At 37.4% G+C, this 21,715-nt stretch overlaps 4 protein-coding genes across 16 annotated transcripts in view; 2 read left to right on the top strand and 2 right to left on the bottom strand.

Moving 5' to 3' along the window:
• The window catches only part of dazap1 (DAZ associated protein 1), a 22,475-nt gene extending 9,796 nt beyond the window's left edge, over positions 1-12,679 (bottom strand). The window contains exons 1-9 of the mRNA XM_017041596.2: positions 12,462-12,679; positions 9,896-9,941; positions 9,353-9,414; positions 7,619-7,782; positions 6,139-6,179; positions 3,902-4,068; positions 3,425-3,490; positions 2,815-2,922; positions 2,503-2,551 (exon numbers count right to left, since the gene is read on the bottom strand). Coding sequence (XP_016897085.2) covers positions 2,503-2,551; positions 2,815-2,922; positions 3,425-3,490; positions 3,902-4,068; positions 6,139-6,179; positions 7,619-7,782; positions 9,353-9,414; positions 9,896-9,941; positions 12,462-12,647 — 889 coding nt within the window. The 5' untranslated portion in view covers positions 12,648-12,679. The remainder of the gene's footprint in view (positions 1-2,502; positions 2,552-2,814; positions 2,923-3,424; positions 3,491-3,901; positions 4,069-6,138; positions 6,180-7,618; positions 7,783-9,352; positions 9,415-9,895; positions 9,942-12,461) is intronic.
• dock7 (dedicator of cytokinesis 7) overlaps positions 1-21,715 on the top strand; it is a 428,740-nt gene that overhangs the window by 54,720 nt on the left and 352,305 nt on the right. The window lies entirely within an intron of this gene.
• On the top strand, positions 12,590-15,732 carry gamt (guanidinoacetate N-methyltransferase). The gene is given in 7 exon segments (XM_008333805.3): positions 12,590-12,802; positions 14,089-14,145; positions 14,148-14,233; positions 14,372-14,435; positions 14,752-14,819; positions 14,970-15,080; positions 15,497-15,732. Coding segments are annotated over 7 exon segments (705 nt in total). The 5' UTR covers positions 12,590-12,624; the 3' UTR covers positions 15,638-15,732.
• On the bottom strand, positions 17,305-21,109 carry ndufs7 (NADH:ubiquinone oxidoreductase core subunit S7). The gene is made up of 8 exons (XM_008333782.2): positions 21,005-21,109; positions 20,430-20,466; positions 19,874-19,945; positions 19,661-19,775; positions 18,770-18,949; positions 17,870-17,916; positions 17,646-17,734; positions 17,305-17,525 (listed from the first exon to the last, which is right to left on the bottom strand). The coding sequence occupies exons 1-8, from the start codon at positions 21,063-21,065 to the stop codon at positions 17,428-17,430; spliced, it is 699 nt and encodes a 232-aa protein (XP_008332004.1). The 5' UTR covers positions 21,066-21,109; the 3' UTR covers positions 17,305-17,427.

The following is a 21,715-nucleotide window of genomic DNA, read 5'->3' on the forward strand; positions in this document are numbered from 1 at the left end:
TGCAGAAACACAGGCGTAGCAATCGGTTTAGGGTGAAATGCAAAACAACTTAAAATTTTGTAGCCTCTTTCACTCGTTTACACTGATCACTGCCAATTGAACCAGTATACAAATCATTGTGCAACTTCATGCTGTTTCATCCAAACCCCACCTTGAACTGTCCCTTGGTTTATTGCTTTGGAGCGCACACTCGTAACAGCCATTGTTAATGCATCACAAAAATATGAAGAAACACAAACTGAAGAACGTCTAACGCTTTTTCCAAGCTTTCCCAATTTCAGTGTTTTACTTTTGAGTCAGCCAGGACAAGCCTTAAATGTACAATTGAAATATTTCTCACAACAATAACACAAAGATACAGGCCATAGCCAGTTTCCCAAACTGACAAGTTGCATGATAAGAGTTGTTTAGTTTGTATGGGAGATACACAATATTTCTTGACACGGAGGGAAAGGACCAATTCTAAGGTGTCCTTGTTCTTGCTTCACCAAATATTCAACAACAAAATAAAAATCCTTCTCAATCTGATACCAAACTTCTGCTAGCAGGTCACTGTGCACCGCAGTGATCTACTTTTAACCCGATTAACTTTCTGCTGTGGCAGAATTGGGTTGTGTGCACAACTCTACTTGGGGACTTAACCTCGATCCAACTGTATATCCGAAGAGACAAGTGTGATTTTGGAGACCTCTTGTAACACGCCAACTATTTCCCAAAGCTAAGAATCTATCACTATTAATACCATCTGTCATTGAAATGATCTTGATCTAATTTTCAAAACCATGTTGACACATTTAGAAGTTTGACACAACGTATTTGAAAGGAATGTGTTGGCAAAACTCTAATCGATTTTTGATGATTTGGAGGGTGATTTTTTGACTAGATATCATCTTCAGAGCAAACTGATGGGCTTTAAATAATTATAGATACAAATAAAACTAACTGACCTCAATGTTTCAACATCTTAACGGAAGTGGGACATAACTTGGACACGTATTGGCAAAAGTTTGAAGGGGAATGTTCGGTTATATTTGTTCAGGTTTTAAGGAAATCATTTGGAATTATATTAAAATATGTATAAAATATACAACATTTGTAACGCAATAACATAAAAACCCTTCATTTAAGCCTATTGTATTCATAAATTCTATTTTTGGTTTAAAAGTTGAGAAATTTAAAGCTACACTTAAAAGCTGTAAAATCGTGGTAAATAGTTTTAATTGTTGAAAAAAGTCAAATGAACACTTTGACGCAACATTGTGTACCTCCACTTTTAAACAACTTGAACCAAATCTGGGTACTTTTGGATGTGGCCTGTACCTCTGTGCTACCAGTCAATGCACAGTAACCTAAAGGAGAAAAGACAAATCTTAAAGAGACACTGTTAATCACACTCAAACCATTTACAGAGAGAAGGGGGACAGAGGAAAGAAAAATAGAAAGGGCTTACTTACAAAAATACTTAACTTTCTACATACGGTAAAAACACATACTATGTAGTTCAGGATAAATGCAGTATTTATGTCTAAAACAAGGTAAAGAAAACTTACTACTACTGTTTAAGGCTTATGGTTAAAGTATCGTATAATACAAAATATGTTAATGCTAAAATTTGATTAACTAATGCAGTACATCATGTTAAATTCCAATGACAAACTATTCTGGGTATTTCCCCAAAAGAGTAAAAGCCGGGTTGTATTTTAAGGAAGCGTTAATATACAGTATGTTATGGGTCAGTTTCTATTAAGGACAAACGTAGAAGAGTGAGTGTGCCACAACAGGCACAGTCTGACACCAACACTGCCAACAGCAGCGGAGGTCTGATTCCCACTGAGGCCAGTAGTGCTGAATATATCAACACGTCATTTATTCATGATACATTTTTGAAAATGACTTGAAAAAAAAAAAACTTTAAATTGTGAAAAAGCCCCATGCATAAACTGTCTGTTCTTTAATTTTTATGTTATTTAAAAAATGTCAAAAACTACAAAAAAGCCTTTGCTTGTTTATTATTTTGCAACAAAGGCTGGACAATGACAATGAATGCACGTTGTCTCCCAACACGGTTGTCAAGGACAGACCAAAGACGCCATAGGTGTAAAATGAGGACACTACGTCTGACACCAAGCAAAAATATCTAATCTATCACAGAGGCTAACTATTTCATTTTCTGAATTCTGAAGTAGTTATTTTTAATTTGTATATTTTACAACCGTTTAACCTTTTTCAAAAATTAATGCCTTTCAAAAATAAATGCAAGTAGTTATTTTTAATTTGTATATTTTCCAACCGTTTAACCTTTTTAAAAAATTAATGCCTTTTTATTTTATTTTATTAGACATTTTGTACCATACAAATAGTTCTTGATTATTAAATGTAAAAATAATTTTTAAAAAAAGTGGCGTAAAAAAATATTTTTCTCTTTGGGCCAGAATAGTCTCTCATAAGATTTAAGATGTTAACATGTAAATAGAGTAGGGAAAAAAAAGGATCAGCTTTTACCTCGGGGCCTCTGCTTCTCCGCATCATAGATCATTACCACCTCTGTGACCTTGAATGGGACAAAAGGAAACAGTGGCTCCATTTAGAAAATCAGACAGGGCCCCGTTTATATATGTATATATTATATATATATATTTTATATTTATTATATATAATTTATATTCTTTATTTAAGAAATTGAAACAATCTTATCCCATCTTGATAAATTTGACATCGCAACATTAACCCTGTTCAATCTAAGAGTACATCCAATGAAGCAGGTTAAAGGACGATAAAATAGCAACTTATATAATGCGACTCAGCGATACTCACCACTCCAAATCTATTGAAATAGTCCCTGAGTTCAGGCTCGCCACAGTTATGGGGGATTCCACCTACAAATATCTTCTTTGATTTATTGCTATCAGCTTTGCTGCCCTTCTGAAAGAAAAGGAAGCGTGTGAATTTCAGTGTGTGCGTGCGTGTGTGTGTGTGTGTGTGTGAGGCGACTGCTCTGAGAGGGAGGCACTTAGCCATCATCTATTCAGACAGTGCAGAAGAAATTGGGTTCTCCTCTTGCCCCAGGGCATAATTCTGAACATGTCATGTCAATGCAAACACTGGTCTCCACAGATTTTAAACATGGTTTCCTACATTTATTCTGATGCTTCCTATTTAATAGAGATAGAGAGTGAAGCTGGTCATGGTTTACAACCATTTTTAGACAGACGGTACGATTTATATGCTAGTAAATCATATATGAGCGTTTCGGAAGCAGGAGAAAGAGCTCATTTATTAAAGCCTCTGAGATGCACAGAAAAATGTACCTAAAGTCATCAAATCAAAATCCCACGTTGACATGAAAATATTATTCTGTCTTTTATAAATTAAACATAATCTTCCATAAAACAGAATTAATAGTAAAGAGGAAGATTCTACATACCCAGCCCTCTTTGGTTCGAGACTTTTCGGGCTGCATTCCCCTAGGAGTGCATGGCTTAGGATCAATCTGACAGGAGAAATGTAGAGAAAAGATATTATTTTAGATTAATTGCGACTGCTTTCAATTTTCCTCTTAACAGAATATTAGTAATATAGTAATTCAGCACTAAGGAGCAACACAGCTTTTTTTCCATCAATGTCAACAAAGGAGACAAAATGTCATAAAAGTAAAGGTGGATTAATACATTCATGCGTGGAATGTGACCGGCACAGAGCAGCTGCTGATTTGAATGTTAACAGGTACTTCTTGTTGGGCAAATATTAGTGCCATGACAGGCAAAAAACAGTATTACTCCTAATTTCTTCTTTGAAAAGCATGTAGCCTCTGAATATTGTCCCTTTTTCACATGAAGCTTAGGCAAATCCTTGAGGTTAATGAATGTAAATATATCTTTGTATTTTGAGTGGAAATACTTACAGTTCTACCATCCAGATTATGTGGCTTCGTCTCTAGCACTGTTCGTACACAATTGGGGTCTTTGAATTTGACAAAGCCGAAGCCTCGCGACTGATTTGTGGTTTTATCCTTCATGATGACACAGTCTACGACTTCCCCATATTGTGAGAAGTAGTTACACAGCTTCTCTGAGAAGAGAAGGAAGAGAAGGAACATAAAAGATAAGCCTTATAGGAAAAGCACAAGCAATATTCAATAGAAAACCTGTCGACAAACGTTTGTACCATTTTCTTTACAAAATGCCCAGGGAACGGTGTGGCCACAGACCTCGATCTTGTCTGACATTATGGAGACTGTTTTAGTTTGAGGGGTTTTTTTGCCAATATTTTAAAACACTTTCAGGTCATGTGACAATGTTAAAGGGCAATGACCCAATGTCATCATAAATAGCACCAAACCAGTCACTGTAACACCCACACACACCCACACACGCCCATTGAGAAGAGCAAGTTAGAACAAAGAGGAGTCACATTGGAGTTATCGTAATTGCTTCTCTTGAAGCCTCTGGGCATTGGCTGAGAAACAAGCACAGAGGAACACAGCATTGTAGCTGAGTTTCACACTGCTGTTATGCAGACTAACACGTACCATTAAACAAAATCTTCAGATAAACTCTGGGCAGCTTTTTAATTGCCGACCAAGTGTAACGTACAATGGCTTTTGTCAAATATACACAAGATTATATGTTTAATTAAGATGTTTTTTTATTAGTTATTAGCTATATATTTTCAGTAGTTACAGAATTCAAATTACTTTATAAAACATTTCATCATGAAACATTTACTTAAGCTTTACCAAGGCTGTTGCCCTGGGTCCCTTAATAAGAAAGTTGACATTATTTTACACTGCATACAAAACGAAATATCTCACAAAAGAGGAGATTTTTTTTTGGTACTGATAATTTAAGAGTTTGATTAATAAAAAAAATTCTAACAAACAAACACCCATCTACCCAACAAATGTGAAATAATGTGGTAGACCATACAGGGTTTAGATTCATGAAAACAGATGTATTGTGTTCTATAGGTGAAGAGATAGAACACAGTTGTTAAGAGTCTAATTGGTTGTGGTGTGTAAATAAGGCATGTTTAAGGATCGGATGTTAGCCTGGGTAATAAAACACCTCAACCTATGACCATGCTGCTCTTCCTAGCATCAGTGCTACTATCTGTTGTGCACATACAAGCGTGTCAAGACTCTGTTTTTCCCCCCAGTCACCATAAAAATTAAGGGAGAGCTGCTCAGATATAATTTTTATTTTTATGACTAAAATAACTTGACTACTGAATAATAACTTGATTCTGGGAAATGAGACATTACATCCCTGTATAATGGAGTTGTTCAAATTTTATTTGCACTTGTGCACACTATTACTTGCACACAGTCTTAGTCACTAATGCAATCACTAAAACAATCACACTTTTCCTTGCTGACACTTGTTTGCCAAAGTACTCAGTACACTTTAAAAAACCCAATAATTCCACAGTAACGATATTTTTTGCCTCAAAGTTGTGCTTGTGGCCCACTTCAAACTTGAGCAATGCTTTTAAACGTGAGGAGTATGGTGAGGTGGTTAATGAAGCATTTTGTGCTATCAGCAAAACATGGACACATTTGTTAAAGGAGAAAGATGCCCCTGGAGTCCAGAGCAGAAACATTTCACACACCAGAAACTTCACTGTGATACAGACTGTTTAAAAACAGGAGTTGTTTTCACATCTCTAATCTTATTTTTGCATTTTTAAATACAGTAAATATACTACTAGTGCAACAGAAACATTTCCCATCTGCTACTCGTGGCATTTTGCAATGTTACTGTTGAAAAAAATATGTGATATAGTCTTTAATTAATTTCATTTTCTTTTATTTTTTAAATAGTGCTGCTCAAAGTGATTTAAAAAACTGGTTAACAGTACTACTAAAATCTCTTAGCACTGTTTAAGCCATGCATTGGGATTAGCACCATAGCTGAATGAAGTCAATAGCGTACATTACATTTAACCTAATCACTAGAGTAAATTAGACAACACAAGTTACACTGGTAATTCTGACTACCTGCCAAATCATCAGGTTTATTCTGACTTAAGCTCCTATTAAAGCTCCGACTTCCAAAACTATGCAGCGACAACAGCCATAATTATCTTTCGGTTTATTCACACTGTATAAGCATCATTAATGGTTGAATAATTGTATCCTACCTTGTGTTGTACTCCAGTCCAATCCACCCACAAAAAGTTTCCTTAAAAAGGCAAAAAAAAATACACAGGTCAGTCGCTGACTGATCATCAAGACAAAACCAACAATAAGCAACACTGCAATGTCTTATTCAAAAGGCATAAACAAGCAATGTATATATATAAAATGCTGTCTGTCCAGATTGAAGTCACAGAGAAGACGATTAACATTTTCACATCTGTGATACAGCTACACCTGCACCTAAACAGCAAACCCCACTGAAAGGACACAACATGAATCATTGCTGTCACCAAAGCATATGCAGCATGTGGAGAAAAAGACTAATGGGCGAGTATAAAAATATCCTCGCAGGATTATCCTGTCCCAAAAATCACAGTTAATGGCAGTTCTTAAATATTCTTTGAAATAAACAAAGAACACTAAAAGCTAAAAAACAACACTGATTTGGTCAAAAACCCAAAAGCAGCATTTTATTGTTTTTGGTTACACAGGGTAGTTCAATTAATGATTATTTTATATATATATATATATATATATACACACACACACACAATTGTTGTTTTGTATATTTTAGAAATAATTATAAAACAGTTTCATGCGAAACTCATTTAGTAGCACTGCATTGAAAAAACCTGTGTGTTGCCTATTTACTACTAACTACTTCGGATAAATGATCTGGATGACTGAGAACCTAGTAAGACAAAAGAAACAAGTGCATTTAACTCGACGACTATAATGTGTAAATACTTTATAGATTCGTTTAACAAACACGGATCCAGCTAGAGTTCCCTGTGGTTATATATATACGTGGTGCTGGACAGTGGTGCTGGACAGTGAGCGTCCAGCATCGGTGCCTCCACCACTGTCCCACTCGTGTTTCCAGCTGCAGCGGAGCAGAGGAGAACGGTTCCCTGCGAGCTGCTCCAACTTTACCAGCAGTTTAAATGCAGCACTTTCACGCCGGCTAAAAATACTTTACACTTTTTTCAAAAGAACGACTGAAACGCTGGAATGATAAATGTGAAGACTGTTCCCTGTAGTGGAGGGTCAGTTCGTACGAGGATGCTCCGTCCTCCGGCAGTGCCCGCTAAATGTCCTCGCAGTAACCGAGTACAGAAGAGGAGACTGTGGCTTCGGTGGTAAACGTCAGCTATGCTAGTCCAACTGCTTCCAGCTTTGCGACAACAACATTCAGGTAAGTACCAACGCTTTAGCTCTTTGCTTTGTTAAATAATGTGACAACACTAAGGACACATATGTCATTCTACGGTGTAGACGTTCAAACCAAAAACAGAGTTTTTTTGCGGCTACGTTCACTTTTTTAAGTCGTCTTTCCACGGGGCTAGCGCTTAGCTTAGCCTGCTAGCCCGTGTTAGCCGTAAAATGACAGCTTGAACAGAGAGGACGTTCACTTTTTTTAAAAACAGAGTTTTTTACGATTAAAATTGTCCGCCGTGCAGGGCAATACAGAGCGTTTCTTACCCGATTTCATCTCCGACTAAGTTGTTGTTCATTTCTGAGGCTGGTGCGGCAGAGAGCGGGAGCTGTGAGCGTCTTGCGGCTTCTGTGCTGCCCCTGTCAGACTGAGAGCGGAGGAAGGTCACTCCGCTTTTTGGTTCAAACTCTTCTGCGCAATGACGACGCTGCTGGGGGTTCATTAGTCTTTAAAGGGACAGGACATCTTTGCGGATGTCCTGTCCCTCTGACCACTGCAGCTAATAATGCCTGAAGTACATTAATGTACCCCGTGTAATAAAACCCCAATAAAATAATGAAGGGAAGGGATTATATTTACAGAATAATAGCAGAAAGTACTACAGTGTTTAAGTGCATATTTCTACTGCCTAAGTTGTAGATAAACTTAGCTAAATATATTTTCCACCCACGAAAAAGAAGCATAGGGTGTATTGAGTTGAGTAATATTTTCCACCCACGAAAAAGAAGCATCGGGTGTATTGAGAGTCAAAAAAAAAGTTGGTGATGAAATACATTGCTTGCCTTGTTGGGCAGTGTGTTTTTAAACGTCCCCATGTCATCTTGTGGACAAATTGTGCAAAAAATACTTCACTTTTTTTCGTTCTTTTTCTATCACAGCACACTTCACCTCAATGCAACCTGCAAACAGGCTTTTGCAAGCAAGGACTTCATAGCAAACATTAGCTTCAATGGTCCATGTAGGCAAACATGGTACATGAAATCAAGAAACACCATCTATGATGGTCAAAAGGTCATTTCTGTTCCTTCAAAAACTAAATTAATTTAAAAAATTGCAACTTACTGTGAATAATAAATGCAGAGCCTTTAATTATACAATTATTGAATTGTATCTCACATGTATAATAGTCGTAATTGTCCCAATTATTATATTTTTATGAACACAGATTGTTCTGTTAAGAAATGGATTTCAAAGGCACCCCTGAGCCATAATTCTAAGGTTTAAACTTATTTACATCCTTCATCAACATATTATTGAATAGCCCCAACTCTTTCTTCTGTTTCAACAATAGCTGCTTTTATGTCATATGAAACTTAGTGACAAAATGTTCTGCCAGCAGGGAGAAACTGTCACATTAGTTTGAGAAGTAGGCCATTCTCTGTAGGCTCATACTATACGTGAGCATTTACAGCACACACTCTATTGAAGCTGATTTCCTTTGCTTGTTAGAGCCATTGGGAAAACAACCGCGAATGTAAACGTACTGTGTCAAAACTGTGAGCAGGGTGAGGTTTGCAACATATGCAAGGTCACGTGTCTAACCTACTCTATGACATTATCAAAGAACTAATTAACAACAAAAATAGAAATACAAGGGGATTTGATTTGGGTAATATCCCAAAAGATTTCCTTGCGATCCCATGGGGAATCACGAGCATACAAATTCAATTAATTTTTTTTCCTCAGTGTATTGCTTTGCTAGTATAGATTCCTATTTTTTTCTCCCTTCAAAATTATTTTAAAAGACTAATTAAAGCCAAACAGTAAAATAATGTAACCCCCAGTTAAATATCATTACATGGATTTGCTATTAAAATGATTCCAATGACCAACAGATTATAAGATAATGCATACATAGGATGCAGGTTTTCCACTTTAAATGACAGTCTCATTCAGACTCTTATCTGACATGGGGATGTGGTTCAGATCAATAATGGAACCAAAAGCCTACACTCAGGCCTATGACCTAGAAGCAAGGTTGTCATGAAAGTTAATCTTACGATATCTGAAGCATTTGTCATGATGCCAAAACAAATGGCACACAGAGAACAGCGCCCCCTTCCTGCAATACAGTGAAACAGAAGGTCACCTTTCCAATTTAACCCATGACAACAAAGACATAAGTATGTGGCATTACCATTAAGATGAATTTTTTGGTTTTCATCACGGATTGACAAAGTGAAGGGTCTGCGCTGTGTTATGACGTTAACAATGACAATAACAACACATTGTGTAATAACTCTACCAAATCTTGTGTAATAACTCTACCAAATCTTATACAGAATAATTAGGATTATAATCTCTGGCGTGGAATGTGGAAATAAATTCTGGAATTTAATCAGTAATAAATTGCACATACATTAATATACCATTGCATTACCTTAATTGTATTGGATACATCTCTTGAAAATTATTTGACCTATAATAGGGCACAGACTGTCATGGTGCACACTCCAAATTTAGAAAGTTTAGAGTTTAAATGTTTGTTTGTCTATATATGTGGCCACGTAATGGACTGGTGAACTGGACATTTTGTACTCTACCCTCACTTGATGACTGCTGGGACTGGCTCCAACTCCACCTGCAATCCTGAGGAGGACAAAGCAGTAGAACAATAGTAATTATATAAATACATGTACCATGACTCAGTGTGACAGTCAGCTTAAAATAGAAAGATTAAACATCAATCTGTAGTTTGATAATTAACTTACTGCAAATCGCTTGAGAAATTATTTGTAAGTAGACATAATGGAAAATATATTTTGAGAAACAAACACTGCTCAAATGGCTGCTCAATACATTTTCTCTGCTGCAACGTCTCATAATCTTTTCAAACTGCTCACATGGCACAACTGAAAGCAGTGAATTGGAGCAGTGCCACACCTGGTATTTAAATCTACATGCAAAATTTTTGATGTTAAATGCAGTTCTTCACTTCAGTAAAACGTAATAGCCTGAGTATGTAGTGTTGAAATTAAAATACACGATATCTATACACATACTGATTTTAGCTTCAACTTCCTTTTTTTTGTTTGTTTAAATATGTAAAAATACAATGAGCATAAAACCCTTGAGTTGATGCTCCATTAAATACTGGTGAGTTGTACAGTGTGTACTCCTTCACCAAGGACTGATAAGTTTTGCCCCAGGAATGTGAAAGAAATTCTACTTTATCTGCCAAGTAACCAATGGAACCACCTCATGTGATTTAGTACTAACTGCCACTAGAGGGCTGAAAAGCACAAGTATTTTCAGTTGACGTTGTTATGCAGACTGACAAAGTTCAAGGACCTCTGCACTGACACACAAGAAAATGAAGAGTTGGTTTTCAGGCCGGTAGAAAAGAAGTCAACGCTCGTCCCTGATATCTGGAAGTCACCTTTATTTCGGTTCTGATGGAGAACTGCTGAGGACATCGATACTCTGATCAATATCTGTAGCTAAACAGTGAAAGAGCAAAGGACACCTGTGATGAAAAGCATTGCGTAAATATTTATTGAGCTATTATTAAAATTAAGATATGATTAAAATGTGTCTCAAAAAACTTCAAATTTTAGAACCAAGATGGAATAAAATTAACAAAGACAAGGTGATAAACATAAGAAGTTGTTGAAGAAAGCCTAAGGATTTTGGTTTCTGTTATTTCAGTTTTTACATACGGTGTCAAAAGGACCAGAGATACTTTATAAGAAAGTCATCAGGAGAAGAAAAGTATATGATAATGGTGCAGCACATGTACAAAAACAACAAGAAGGTGATGATGTGTGCAGTCCGCGTGACAGATGGGATTATAATATGAATGGGGTTACGCTGGGGAGCAGCTCTGAACTCCTTTTTGTTTGAGATTCTGGTGAACAGGTTGTGGCAAGGGAGCAGCAAAAAGAAGGCCAAAAACACAAACTATAACATGAACGACAGACAACACACTTAGTTGGCACACAAAGCTATTTAAAACAGTCTAACCTGCAAAAATGTCTGGTGTGTGGATATTTCTGCCTCATCTCAATGCAATAAAAAGGTTGAATATATTACTAAAAAAAGGTTTGCATACTGCTAGCATAAGTCATATGCAAACTTTAAATTGACTATAATGTTAAATCAACACTTCTGGAAACCATTCTCAGCATAAATCAACATAAAAAAAAAAACTTTATTCTCAGCATAAATCAACATAAAAAAACTTAAAAAAGACGGCGTTGTTTTCTAGGTCAGGCGGCATTTGTTTTTAGCAACTTGCACTGCCAACTAGGTGTTTTCATTAAACTCAGCTGTACGATATGCACAGCAATTAACTCTGAAGATGTTCTGCACTCACCAAACTTCAAGAAATATATATAATCAAGAAGTAAAAAACAAAAGCAGCGAACAAATAACCACCCTTAGTTTATACTTTTAGGAAGAAAGTCTTAAAAAAATAGCCTTTATATTTTTGGTATTTATCAAGACCCAAACAAGAAGTTTTAGTACCATTGTACATACTGCTGCTTTTCAGTTTGAAAGAAGATCAGTTGAAGGGGAAAAAAAATCTGACATTTGATGAAAACCTTATCGAGAAGAAGCCCCACAAAAATCTTTAAACCTTTCCAGTTAATCCCTCGCCGATTATGCAAATGCAACATTGGCAAATGCACAGATCTGAACAACAAACTCTATAGACTTGGTTCACCTCAGCTGTTCATTCCAACACTAAGAGTGACGAAAGGCGCAGACCTCTCACTCTGCTACAAACTCTAGAAATAAGAAATAAAACAATAAGCTTATATAAAATTATAATACTACATGATAATATGATAATAATTTTATGTAAATAGCATCAACTTTGTTTGTGTTAGGGGCATGTAAAAATTCCTGTATGGGGCCCAAAATTCCTAGCAGTATACACTGTGTATATATGTGTGTATATATATATTTATACGTTTGTGTGTTTATAATAAGAAATAAGATTTCTGAATTCATTTTCCGTGTTCTGAGAAAAAGCCCTTTCACAGTCTCTAACTATATGTTACAGTCAAATACACACTATTGGTCTTTTCGTGTCACAGTTAATAAGTTAGTGAGTGAGTGACGCATCCTGTCCACAGAGGATCTCTGACGCCGCTCAACCCTCACCTCTTCTTGATACGTTTGACCGTAGTAAAATCTCGCGTCGTCAGCGCTTCTGACCCCCATATAAACCACCGCCTGAAGGCTTTCGGCCTCTTCTGTCGGCCAAACCGTTACAAGGAACTTAACAGCACTGACTACCGACACCACCAACAAAAATAAAAGCAAAATGACAACCGCAGCAGAACCCATTTTCTCCAAGGGAGAAGACTGCAAAGCCTCCTGGCATGACGCTAGCGCCGGCTATAATGAGACCGACACTCACCTGGAGATCATGGGAAAGCCCGTGATGGAGCGTTGGGAGACCCCGTACATGCACTCGCTCGCCACGGTCGCTGCCTCAAAAGGTAAAAAAAATAAAAGCTGCCCTTTTTAACGCGTTACCTACACCCATTATCGGACAAACCGGATGTCACGTTCGCAAATTATTATTTTTAAGACCTCTTCAGATTCAGTTGAAGAACAACATACAATTGACAGTAACTATTTAAAGACCAATAAAAAGTTTCACGGACATATATTAGTATACAAATAAAGTAAAAGCACATAAATAAAAATATAAAACGAGTCAGCATGTAGGACCCAGCTGTGCTGCATGTTTTGCTGAAGGTAAATTGTTAATTTTACGATTGCACTTTTTTCACAACATTCACCCGTGCTATGCATTTTCAAAATGCTTATTGTGCGTTTGTATCATAACGTCAAGGTGCGCTGCTGCAAAGTTTTGTACTGTAGATTCTGTTTAGGACACGTGTGAAGTGTGTGAGGGGCAATGGTGCAGCTGTCACACCAAAGACGTCTGCAGGGGGCAAAGAACCCATCTGCTCATCTTACTAGGGGATAGACTGACACACACACACACATATATATATACACACACACACACTTGTGCAGCTTTTCATTTTAGAACACTGCAGTGACTTTCACTCTTTTTCAGTATTGAATCGTGTCCTTTCCTAGAAATAACTGTAACACTGCCAAATATGGTCCTAAATAGGCTACAAATTCAAGTACACACACTTTACACAGTCTGTGTGGGCAGACAAAGTGGCCTGTGGACCAAAGACTAGCAGTACTAATAGTACATGTACCTGAACAACTACAGAGATACAACACTGTAATTAGGTCAATGTATGTGTAAATCAGAAATTAGATGGATATCAAAAAATCACATTCTTCATTATAATCTTATTATATTACAAGTCAGTTCACTCAAATTTGGGATGTGGTATTTTCTGGCTTTAATACAGTATTGTAATAGTAATAGTTATAGTAGTAATAGTAAAATTCCCAGCTTTGAAGTTCAGGAGTCTAATGAGGGATGCAATTTTTTATATATCAGTTTGTTGAATTAACTTTAATGCCCAGCTGGTAAAACTAGTTTAGAAAGATAACCTTCATTTCTTTCCTGTTTTGTTGCATTTCAAGAACATCATTTTTTTAAATCACAGTGTGAAAACCACAATAAAAGTTTAAAAAACTTGTCTTAAAAGTAATCCATTGCTATCACTGAGAATTGTTTTCTAACATAAGCACACCCAGTCAGAGGCTCAGAATCACAGTACTAGCAGTTAGACTTTCTGACATTTAAATCCTGGAAACCTAAATCAGTTTTATATTTGCTGTCTGGCAGGTGGTCGGGTTCTGGAGATCGGTTTTGGCATGGCCATTGCTGCTACAAAAGTCGAGTCTTTCCTATTGAAGAGCACTGGATCATTGAGTGCAACGACGGTGTCTTTGCCAGACTGGAGAACTGGGCCAAGTCTCAGCCCCACAAGGTCAGCTGACCCTTTACACATAAAACACTACCAATACAAACACTGCCAATGTGGCTCTGTGAGCGTCACAATTACTGAGATTCCAGTCCATGTAGGAAAGAATCCTAATGACTGAAGTTGAATTCTATGTTTCTTTAGGTCGTTCCTCTTAAGGGTCTTTGGGAGAACGTTGTGGCCACTCTGCCTGACAACCACTTTGACGGTAAGAATTTGGGCCCCACATTAAGTGGGATTCCGCAGAGAACAGCAAATTAATCAGGCTAACTCAAATGCCAAAAAAACAAACAAAAAAAACCAAAACACTATTTTACAATTGGACACTTTCACTGATTTAAGAGCTAATCCTCAATGTGCAGAGGAGCCAGTTAACCACTAGGTGGCAATACAAATACAAATGTGTAACAGGTACAAACACCTCAAAACATTTACACATGACATAATTTCATAACGAATCCGTACAAATACACAGGGAGTGGATTTACCTTGATATTAACTGACGTGGTTGTTCCTCCACACAGGTATCCTGTACGACACGTACCCTCTGTCAGAAGACACATGGCACACTCACCAGTTCAACTTCATTGAGGTAGGTGATTGGAACCAACAACATTCTGTATCAAAGCTGTAAAAAAAAGAAAAGAAAAATATTTAAGCAGAATAACCTGCAAGGCTCAAAATGATGTTTAACCTCTAGGTTTTTTTCTTGTGTTAAACCTCTCACCCATAAACACACCAGGGTCACGCTCACAGGCTGCTGAAACCCGGCGGTGTCCTCACCTACTGCAACCTGACTTCCTGGGGGGAGCTGCTCAAGAGCAAATACGACAACATTGAAAAGATGTTTGAGGTTGGTTGATGTTAGTTATTCATCAAAGTTAATAATGATTGATAAGCTGTAATTAGCACTTATAGCAGGAACGTTCCAGTGTTTACTAATATATGTGCAGGAAATAAGAGTAGTGTTTAAGGCAAGTGCGAAACTTAAGAAAAAATATGATAATACACAGCTGCAGTGCCACAACATTACCACCCACTAGGTCAAATATGCACCAGTAAATATTGCTATCCTGATCACATGGAAAACATAAAAAAACAGATAGTTGATGTTACATTCCTCATAAACTGAAAAACATTTAAAATCACTAACAAAATTGGTTTGTTTTAGGACAATCCTGTACCTTGAAGAGTTGGCTTGAATGCTTGTTGAATTATGCGTTGTGATTATTTCAAGGCCTCTGATACAACTCTGTTAATGATTTCCAGGAGACCCAGGTTTCTCATCTACTTAAAGCCGGTTTTAAGAAGGAGAAGATTAGCACCACCACCATGGACATTGTACCCCCCAGTGAATGCAAATACTATTCCTTCAATAAGATGATCACCCCCACCATCACCAAAGACTAAAGTCCTGAGAACTGTAGCAATCTTTTTTTATAGTTCTACGTGCCCTTTGACCCAACACTGACCTCATCTGTCAATAAACCCAAGTCTTTCCCATATCTGTGTGGCTGTTGTTTCTTGCATTCTATTTCAGAGGTTTATGTTAATACACTGACATAAGAGAAAAAAAAAACATAACACCCAGTACCATTCACATTATGCATGAGCTGTATTTAAAAAGAGCAGTCTGTACTGTGTTGCTGTGAATTAATGACAATTGATCATGAGTTATCAATATAAAATCAACATTCCTAAATATGACAAAAAAACTTGGTTTTATAGATGACTTTAAAAAATGATGAAATTATAAATATGGAAAAAAAACATTTTCGCAGATGCAGATGGTCCTTTGGAAAATAAAAATGTTCTTTGTTGGTGAAACTCAGTTGCATAAAAAAATTATGTTGCTCTTGATTTTTTGACTAACAGAATGCATACGACACTGAGATGCAGTGCAATGCATTGTTTCTTAGCCCTTTTTAGTGTTTTGATGTTTCTTTTAATGTCCCTGCGTCACTAAAAAGTCTGGAGAGGCAGCGACATGTTCTAATTTATGGCAGTAGATTACAGAGCATGTTATCTGTACACGTGGGTAAAAGTTACCACCTGGTCAGGACACATTAATCATTAGGATGGGTGATGCAACACTCAGCTGCAGTATAGTGGGAAACTACAGCAGCTGGCTGAGCATGTGACTTATATTTTAGGAAGTTGGCCAACACTGTGATACAAAGAAAACAAAGCAGGCAAGATGCTGGGAGTGCAGCAGTCCATCAATCAGTCTACAGCTGGTTTCAGCTCAGCAAGATTTCTTTAGGTCATTAGAATTATGGTTGAATAAAAAAAGAGGCAGGTGCAGAATAGGTAACACTTTTATAACAACTTATTATTCCCTTATTATTATCAGTAATAAAGAGTTGTTTCCTATTGTTGGTTTTACAGTATCTTTAATTAGTTGTAAGTTTTAATATTGACATCATACAGATGTGTGTTGGTTTTTAACACAACAAAATCCCCCTCAAAAATAAAATATATAATAAAAATATATAATTATATTAATAAATTAACCCAAAGGCGAGAGATATAAAAGTCAACCATCGTTTCTCTTTTTACGTCAATGTACTTGTAAAAAAAATGTAAAAAAACAAAACTGCATTAACATCACCAGTTCTTCAAGTGTAGTCGAACGCGTAACTGACCACGGGAGCCACCGTGTGGTTAAAACCAGACTATGGCAAAACATTCAAAGTTAGACCTTTTCACTTAAAACAGCGGCTTCATCGGTCACAACTAAATTTGTCTTTAATATTTAACCCACATTTAAAAGACTGTTTCTGGGGAGAAGAAGAGGTTTGTATTTGTGTGCTTTCTACTTACTCAAGTTCTCAGTGGACTTGGCTTCTCATCACGAAGACTGTCGTGGCAGTTGTACCTAATGAAGAGGCTGGTAAGTGTGTTCCACCAGGCAGGTGGAAAACAGAAATAAAAGTCTTTCATGAAGTTGGTACAGTTGACTCAACAGCAGAGGAGGCAACAGAGGATGTGACGGAGGCAATGATATAATTACTGATGAAAATGTTAAAGTAACAGCTGTTGTGTTTGGTTAGAAAGAAGTGCCTCAGGCCACTCAGTAAATTAGAACAGAAATTTTATTTTCATCAGTTCGGCAGATTTACGTAAAAGAGAAGCAGGACGCCGAATTAAATCTGGAATACTACATTTATACAGAAGACACAAGAGTACACATGAAACAGCTACTTCCGATACCAGAGCAGAATTTTCCTCTCACGTTTGATTTTCCTCTGCAGCTGTAAGGTTCCGTAGAGAAGAGCCTCTGCAGTGGGGGGGCAACCTGGAAACAAGGACAGGGAAATGTTGCATAACACTTAAACATCTTATTAATACTACATTATATTCAATATAATTAATTTAATTTACAATTACAAATGATGTTGTATTTACACAAGTTTACCTGGAACATAGATGTCCACTGGTACGATTCTGTCACAGCCCCTGACCACAGAGTAGGAGTAGTGGTAGTAGCCTCCTCCATTAGCACAGCTAGCAAATTAACATGAATGTTTAGGTACCAAAATTAACATTTACTAGCACCACTACAGCCTTTAAACCTTAAATAGGGAAATAAAATCAGCTCATACGCAGGTGAAAAGAAAAAGGATGTAACTACTAACTCACCTTCCCATGGAAATGACGTATCTGGGCTCAGGCATCTGGTCATACACCTGTTGGAGAGAAGGATTTTTCTTTTCAGATAGCAAAAAACTCAGAGATCCGCGCACGTAAAGTCAGCTCACAATCCAAACAGGGAAACACTATTAGACAATGTTCCCTGGTGCAAAACAATAAAAGTTGGTGTCAACTAACGTCTTCAGCTTCTCAGGCATTCTTTCTGGCATCTTGGGAATGTGTAAACGGAGCAGGGCTGGAAAAGTGTTGGATTTATGTGCTGCTTCGTGCAATCAGTCACAGCAATGAGAAATCTAATGTGCAGTTTGATACATTTTAGACTGAGAGGAAATTTCTATTATTAAACCTACAATATTATTGGTGCAGAGACTGTTGCACTTCACACATTTGTGTGTACACTTGTGTGTACATTTATAATGAGACAACATTAAAGAGATTCTGCTGAGAAAAGTTACTTTATGACAGAGTGCTGCGCTTTGTCTGGTGATACCACACAACAAGGCTGCATGTGTTAAATGATTTAAAAAAAACCTTAAGTATCTTTTAAAAAATAAAGGGTTGTTGTTGTTGTTGTTTATGGTTGTAATAAAAAGCAGGAAAAGGTGTGAAGAAACCAGCATTAAGTATGGAAAACCACTGCAGGGAACCTCGGCTCTCTCCCTGGAGAGCACATCTGCTCTGTGTTTGTGTGTTCAGTGATGTGGTAAGAGTTTGACTCTGTGGTAAGCAAAAAGAATGGCGCTATCCCACCGTCACTGCATTCACTACTCCCTGTGCCTCAGTAGACAGGAGAAATGAGAGTTGAACCTGGCCTCTTCCAACAGAGGCTTCACAGAACATTTCAGACATCATTTATACTGTAGGAGCACATGGTTTTGTTTCTCTCACCTTTCTTAGAGCTGGGGCCATCTTATTGGTCAGCGTCCCCGCCACAATCATGACATCAGTCTGCCGGGGACTCGCTCTAAATACCACTCCGAAGCGATCCATGTCATAACGGGGTGCCGCCATATGCATCATCTCTACGGCACAGCAAGCCAGCCCAAAGGTCATAGGCCACAGAGAGCTCTGAGGGGAGAGTACAGCAGTTATAAGAGAGATGGAAAAGAAAGAAAGAAAAAGAATCACTCACTTGATACTGTGGAGGGAATTAGGTTTTGGCAATACTTTGTGTTTTGATTTATTTATGACAGCAGTCAATTCTTGGTGAGACAGATTACAGTTGTTTACTAGTGAAGATCTCCAGAATATATCGAGTCCTTTTATAGGATTGTCAGACTTTCCTAAATAAACACAGCGACTCCACACATCCCTGTCCTTCACTCTAGTTGCTGGTGTAAAAAAAATGTAAGTGGAAAAAGGCTTATATTTTATTTGAAATGTCTGGAAAAATAAGGAATAAGCACATAAATTTCACAACTCCATGAGAGAACATGGTCTCCTATAAGAGCAGATGGTGGTAATTAGACGTTTGACTACAAAGACAGAAAACAGATTCTGTGTTGGCTCGTCTGTTGGATCGTGTCACTTGTTAAACACAGAGAGTCTTACTCCAGGAGCATGTCACAGCTGCACATGCATTCCAGTTAAAAAAGGTTGGTAACGTGATCTGCATGTCGGAGCTTTAAAACTACATTTGAAAAGTAAATGTTGCTCTTTTCATATCATCCGCTTGGCTAAGTCGCCGGTCGACCACAGTAGTCCCTACAGCAGCGTCACTTACATAAAGACAAGAACACAATATTTGTCAGTTTGGTTCACACCGCTGACTTGACTCACCCTGCGAGCCCAGTTGACCAGATCATCAATCTTGGTGATAACATACTCCCCCTTGCTTGCGAGTGATGTTGCACCTACTGCCGTTGACAAGCTCTTCTCTCTCACTGGAACCACACTGCAAAAGAAAAAGGAAAGTAGATTTACTCTGCCATGTTTACCGTGCATCTGACATTTATTAAGAAAACTACACTGGGGTGGCTCTGATGTACCGACCTTGTGCACTTGTTTTCACTTTTAGCATTGTTGAACAGACTCCTCTGTTGAAGAGCAAATACTGAAATAGGTCTGTGGGACAGAGAAGAATGAATATTAACTAAATGATAACTAATTATTCTAAAAGCCCCCAAAGGAGTGAGTCATTGGGTAGAATACAGAGGATACATTTCCTGGTAAGTAGAAATTTAAAAACATCCTACAAGGGTAGAGATGTTCAAATCTCAAATAAAATTTAATAACTTAAATAAATCTGTGCAGAGAGTGACAATACAGTTCAATCTCTTAACATCACCCAGTATAATGTTTGTATGTGTTGTATTGTCCCTTTTTAGTGCAGCTTGAATAATGGGTGGAGCAGGCAGTAGTTTTGTATTTTGTCCTTTTGACTTTCACTAAGAAGATACAAACATGGGAGGCTTTACCACACTACCAATTCGCACAAGAGTCAAAAAAATAATCTGGTTTCCAAGCATATAAGCACCGTGGAAAATATATAAGTGGCAAAGAGGAAGAAAGCAGGAGTTATTAAAGTAGAATTATTGAGGGATCTTACCTTGATGAAAAGGAGCCAAGCATGGCCAGGCGAGGGGCTGCAAAATACAAACCAAAAGTGAACTAATGTGCAATAAATATGTAGATCTGTGAGGTCGATTTTTGTTTTGCTTTTCTTTCCCGTGTGACCGTGTACAAACCCCGTATTTTATTATGTTGTTATGTTTGTAATCTATTTTGTTTACATTTCTGTTGGTCTGCACTGTTTAGTAAGGAAGCCCTACTTTTCTAACCAGCGTTCTCCTTTCAAGAGTTCCTCCAGTAGTAGTTTAGTTTAAAATGCTCCCATTGTAAGTCGCTCTGGATAAAAGTATCTTCTAAGTGCATCAATGTAAGGTAATGTAAATATAAAGGCTGGCGATGGTGTAAGCTACCGTGATTAGCTGCCGTGCTAACGCAAGCTAGGCAAGGTCAGTTTGAAGATTCAAAAAACTTTACACAGCCCGGTTGTTCACGCAGACATTACACATGACCGTGCACGTCTGTCTGTATAGCAGTTAAAGACACAGATAGTATAAGTGAACACTTGACAATGTTTACGAAATGTGGGTCGTTTAGGATAAAAACACCCCTTACCGACCAACGCCGCCATCTTTGGGAATATGGTGACGTCAAACTGTTTCCGGGTTCCGGGCATGCGTCTTCTTCTTCGTAATTACAGTCCTTGCTGTGTCGTCCTCTAGTGTTACTTAATGCACTTGCCTTTAAAATGTAGTCGATCTATTCTTAGCACTCAAACCAGACGTAGGAAACAGGCGCGACCTGTGATTTTATAACCTCTTTATGACTTTGTTGGTTTCCTCAGTATCTAAGCTATTGCACTGTTTTTTTAAATTATGTTTTTATAAAAAAAACAACAACAGGTGTTTTTTAAATTATGTTTTTATAAAAAAACAACAACAGGTAAATATATATGTATATCTCTGTGAATAATTACAGGTCAGGTTTTAACACAGTGTCGGGGGGATCTAAATCTGGACCTTTGATGGAAGTCACAGAAAAAATATTGAAAAGTTTTGCAGAGTATTCAGGCTTCCACATTCTTAGTTTCAAAGTCCTGAGTCAAACCTTTGAGACTGATGATCTAATCTGACGGGGAGCCAATACTAACACTTGCCGCATGCTCACCTGTCAGACCAGTTAAAATAAGAAGTAAACAAAACTGAGTTTTGTGTGCTTAAGTTACGTTTAAATTCCAATTTTTATGGATCAAAATCCAAAGATGAAGGAAGTAGAAAAATACACTCTTAATTTACTTGCAAAACAAATCTGATCATATGTTGTATT

The sequence above is a fragment of the Cynoglossus semilaevis genome, chromosome 2 (genome assembly GCF_000523025.1).
Source record: "Cynoglossus semilaevis isolate Cse_v1.0 chromosome 2, Cse_v1.0, whole genome shotgun sequence".
NCBI classification, from domain to species: domain Eukaryota; kingdom Metazoa; phylum Chordata; class Actinopteri; order Pleuronectiformes; family Cynoglossidae; genus Cynoglossus; species Cynoglossus semilaevis.

What these genes read in the sequence shown, in the direction of transcription:
- ndufs7 (XM_008333782.2), bottom strand. Translation starts at nt 21,065, where the DNA reads ATGCCCGGAACCCGGAAACAGTTTGACGTCACCATATTCCCAAAGATG. An exon ending in TGGCCCCAGCTCTAAGAAAG is followed by an intron (nt 17,917 to 18,769) that starts GTGAGAGAAACA and finishes TCTCTCCAACAG; the next exon opens with GTGTATGACCAGATGCCTGA. An exon ending in AGTGGACATCTATGTTCCAG is followed by an intron (nt 17,526 to 17,645) that starts GTAAACTTGTGT and finishes CCTTGTTTCCAG; the next exon opens with GTTGCCCCCCCACTGCAGAG.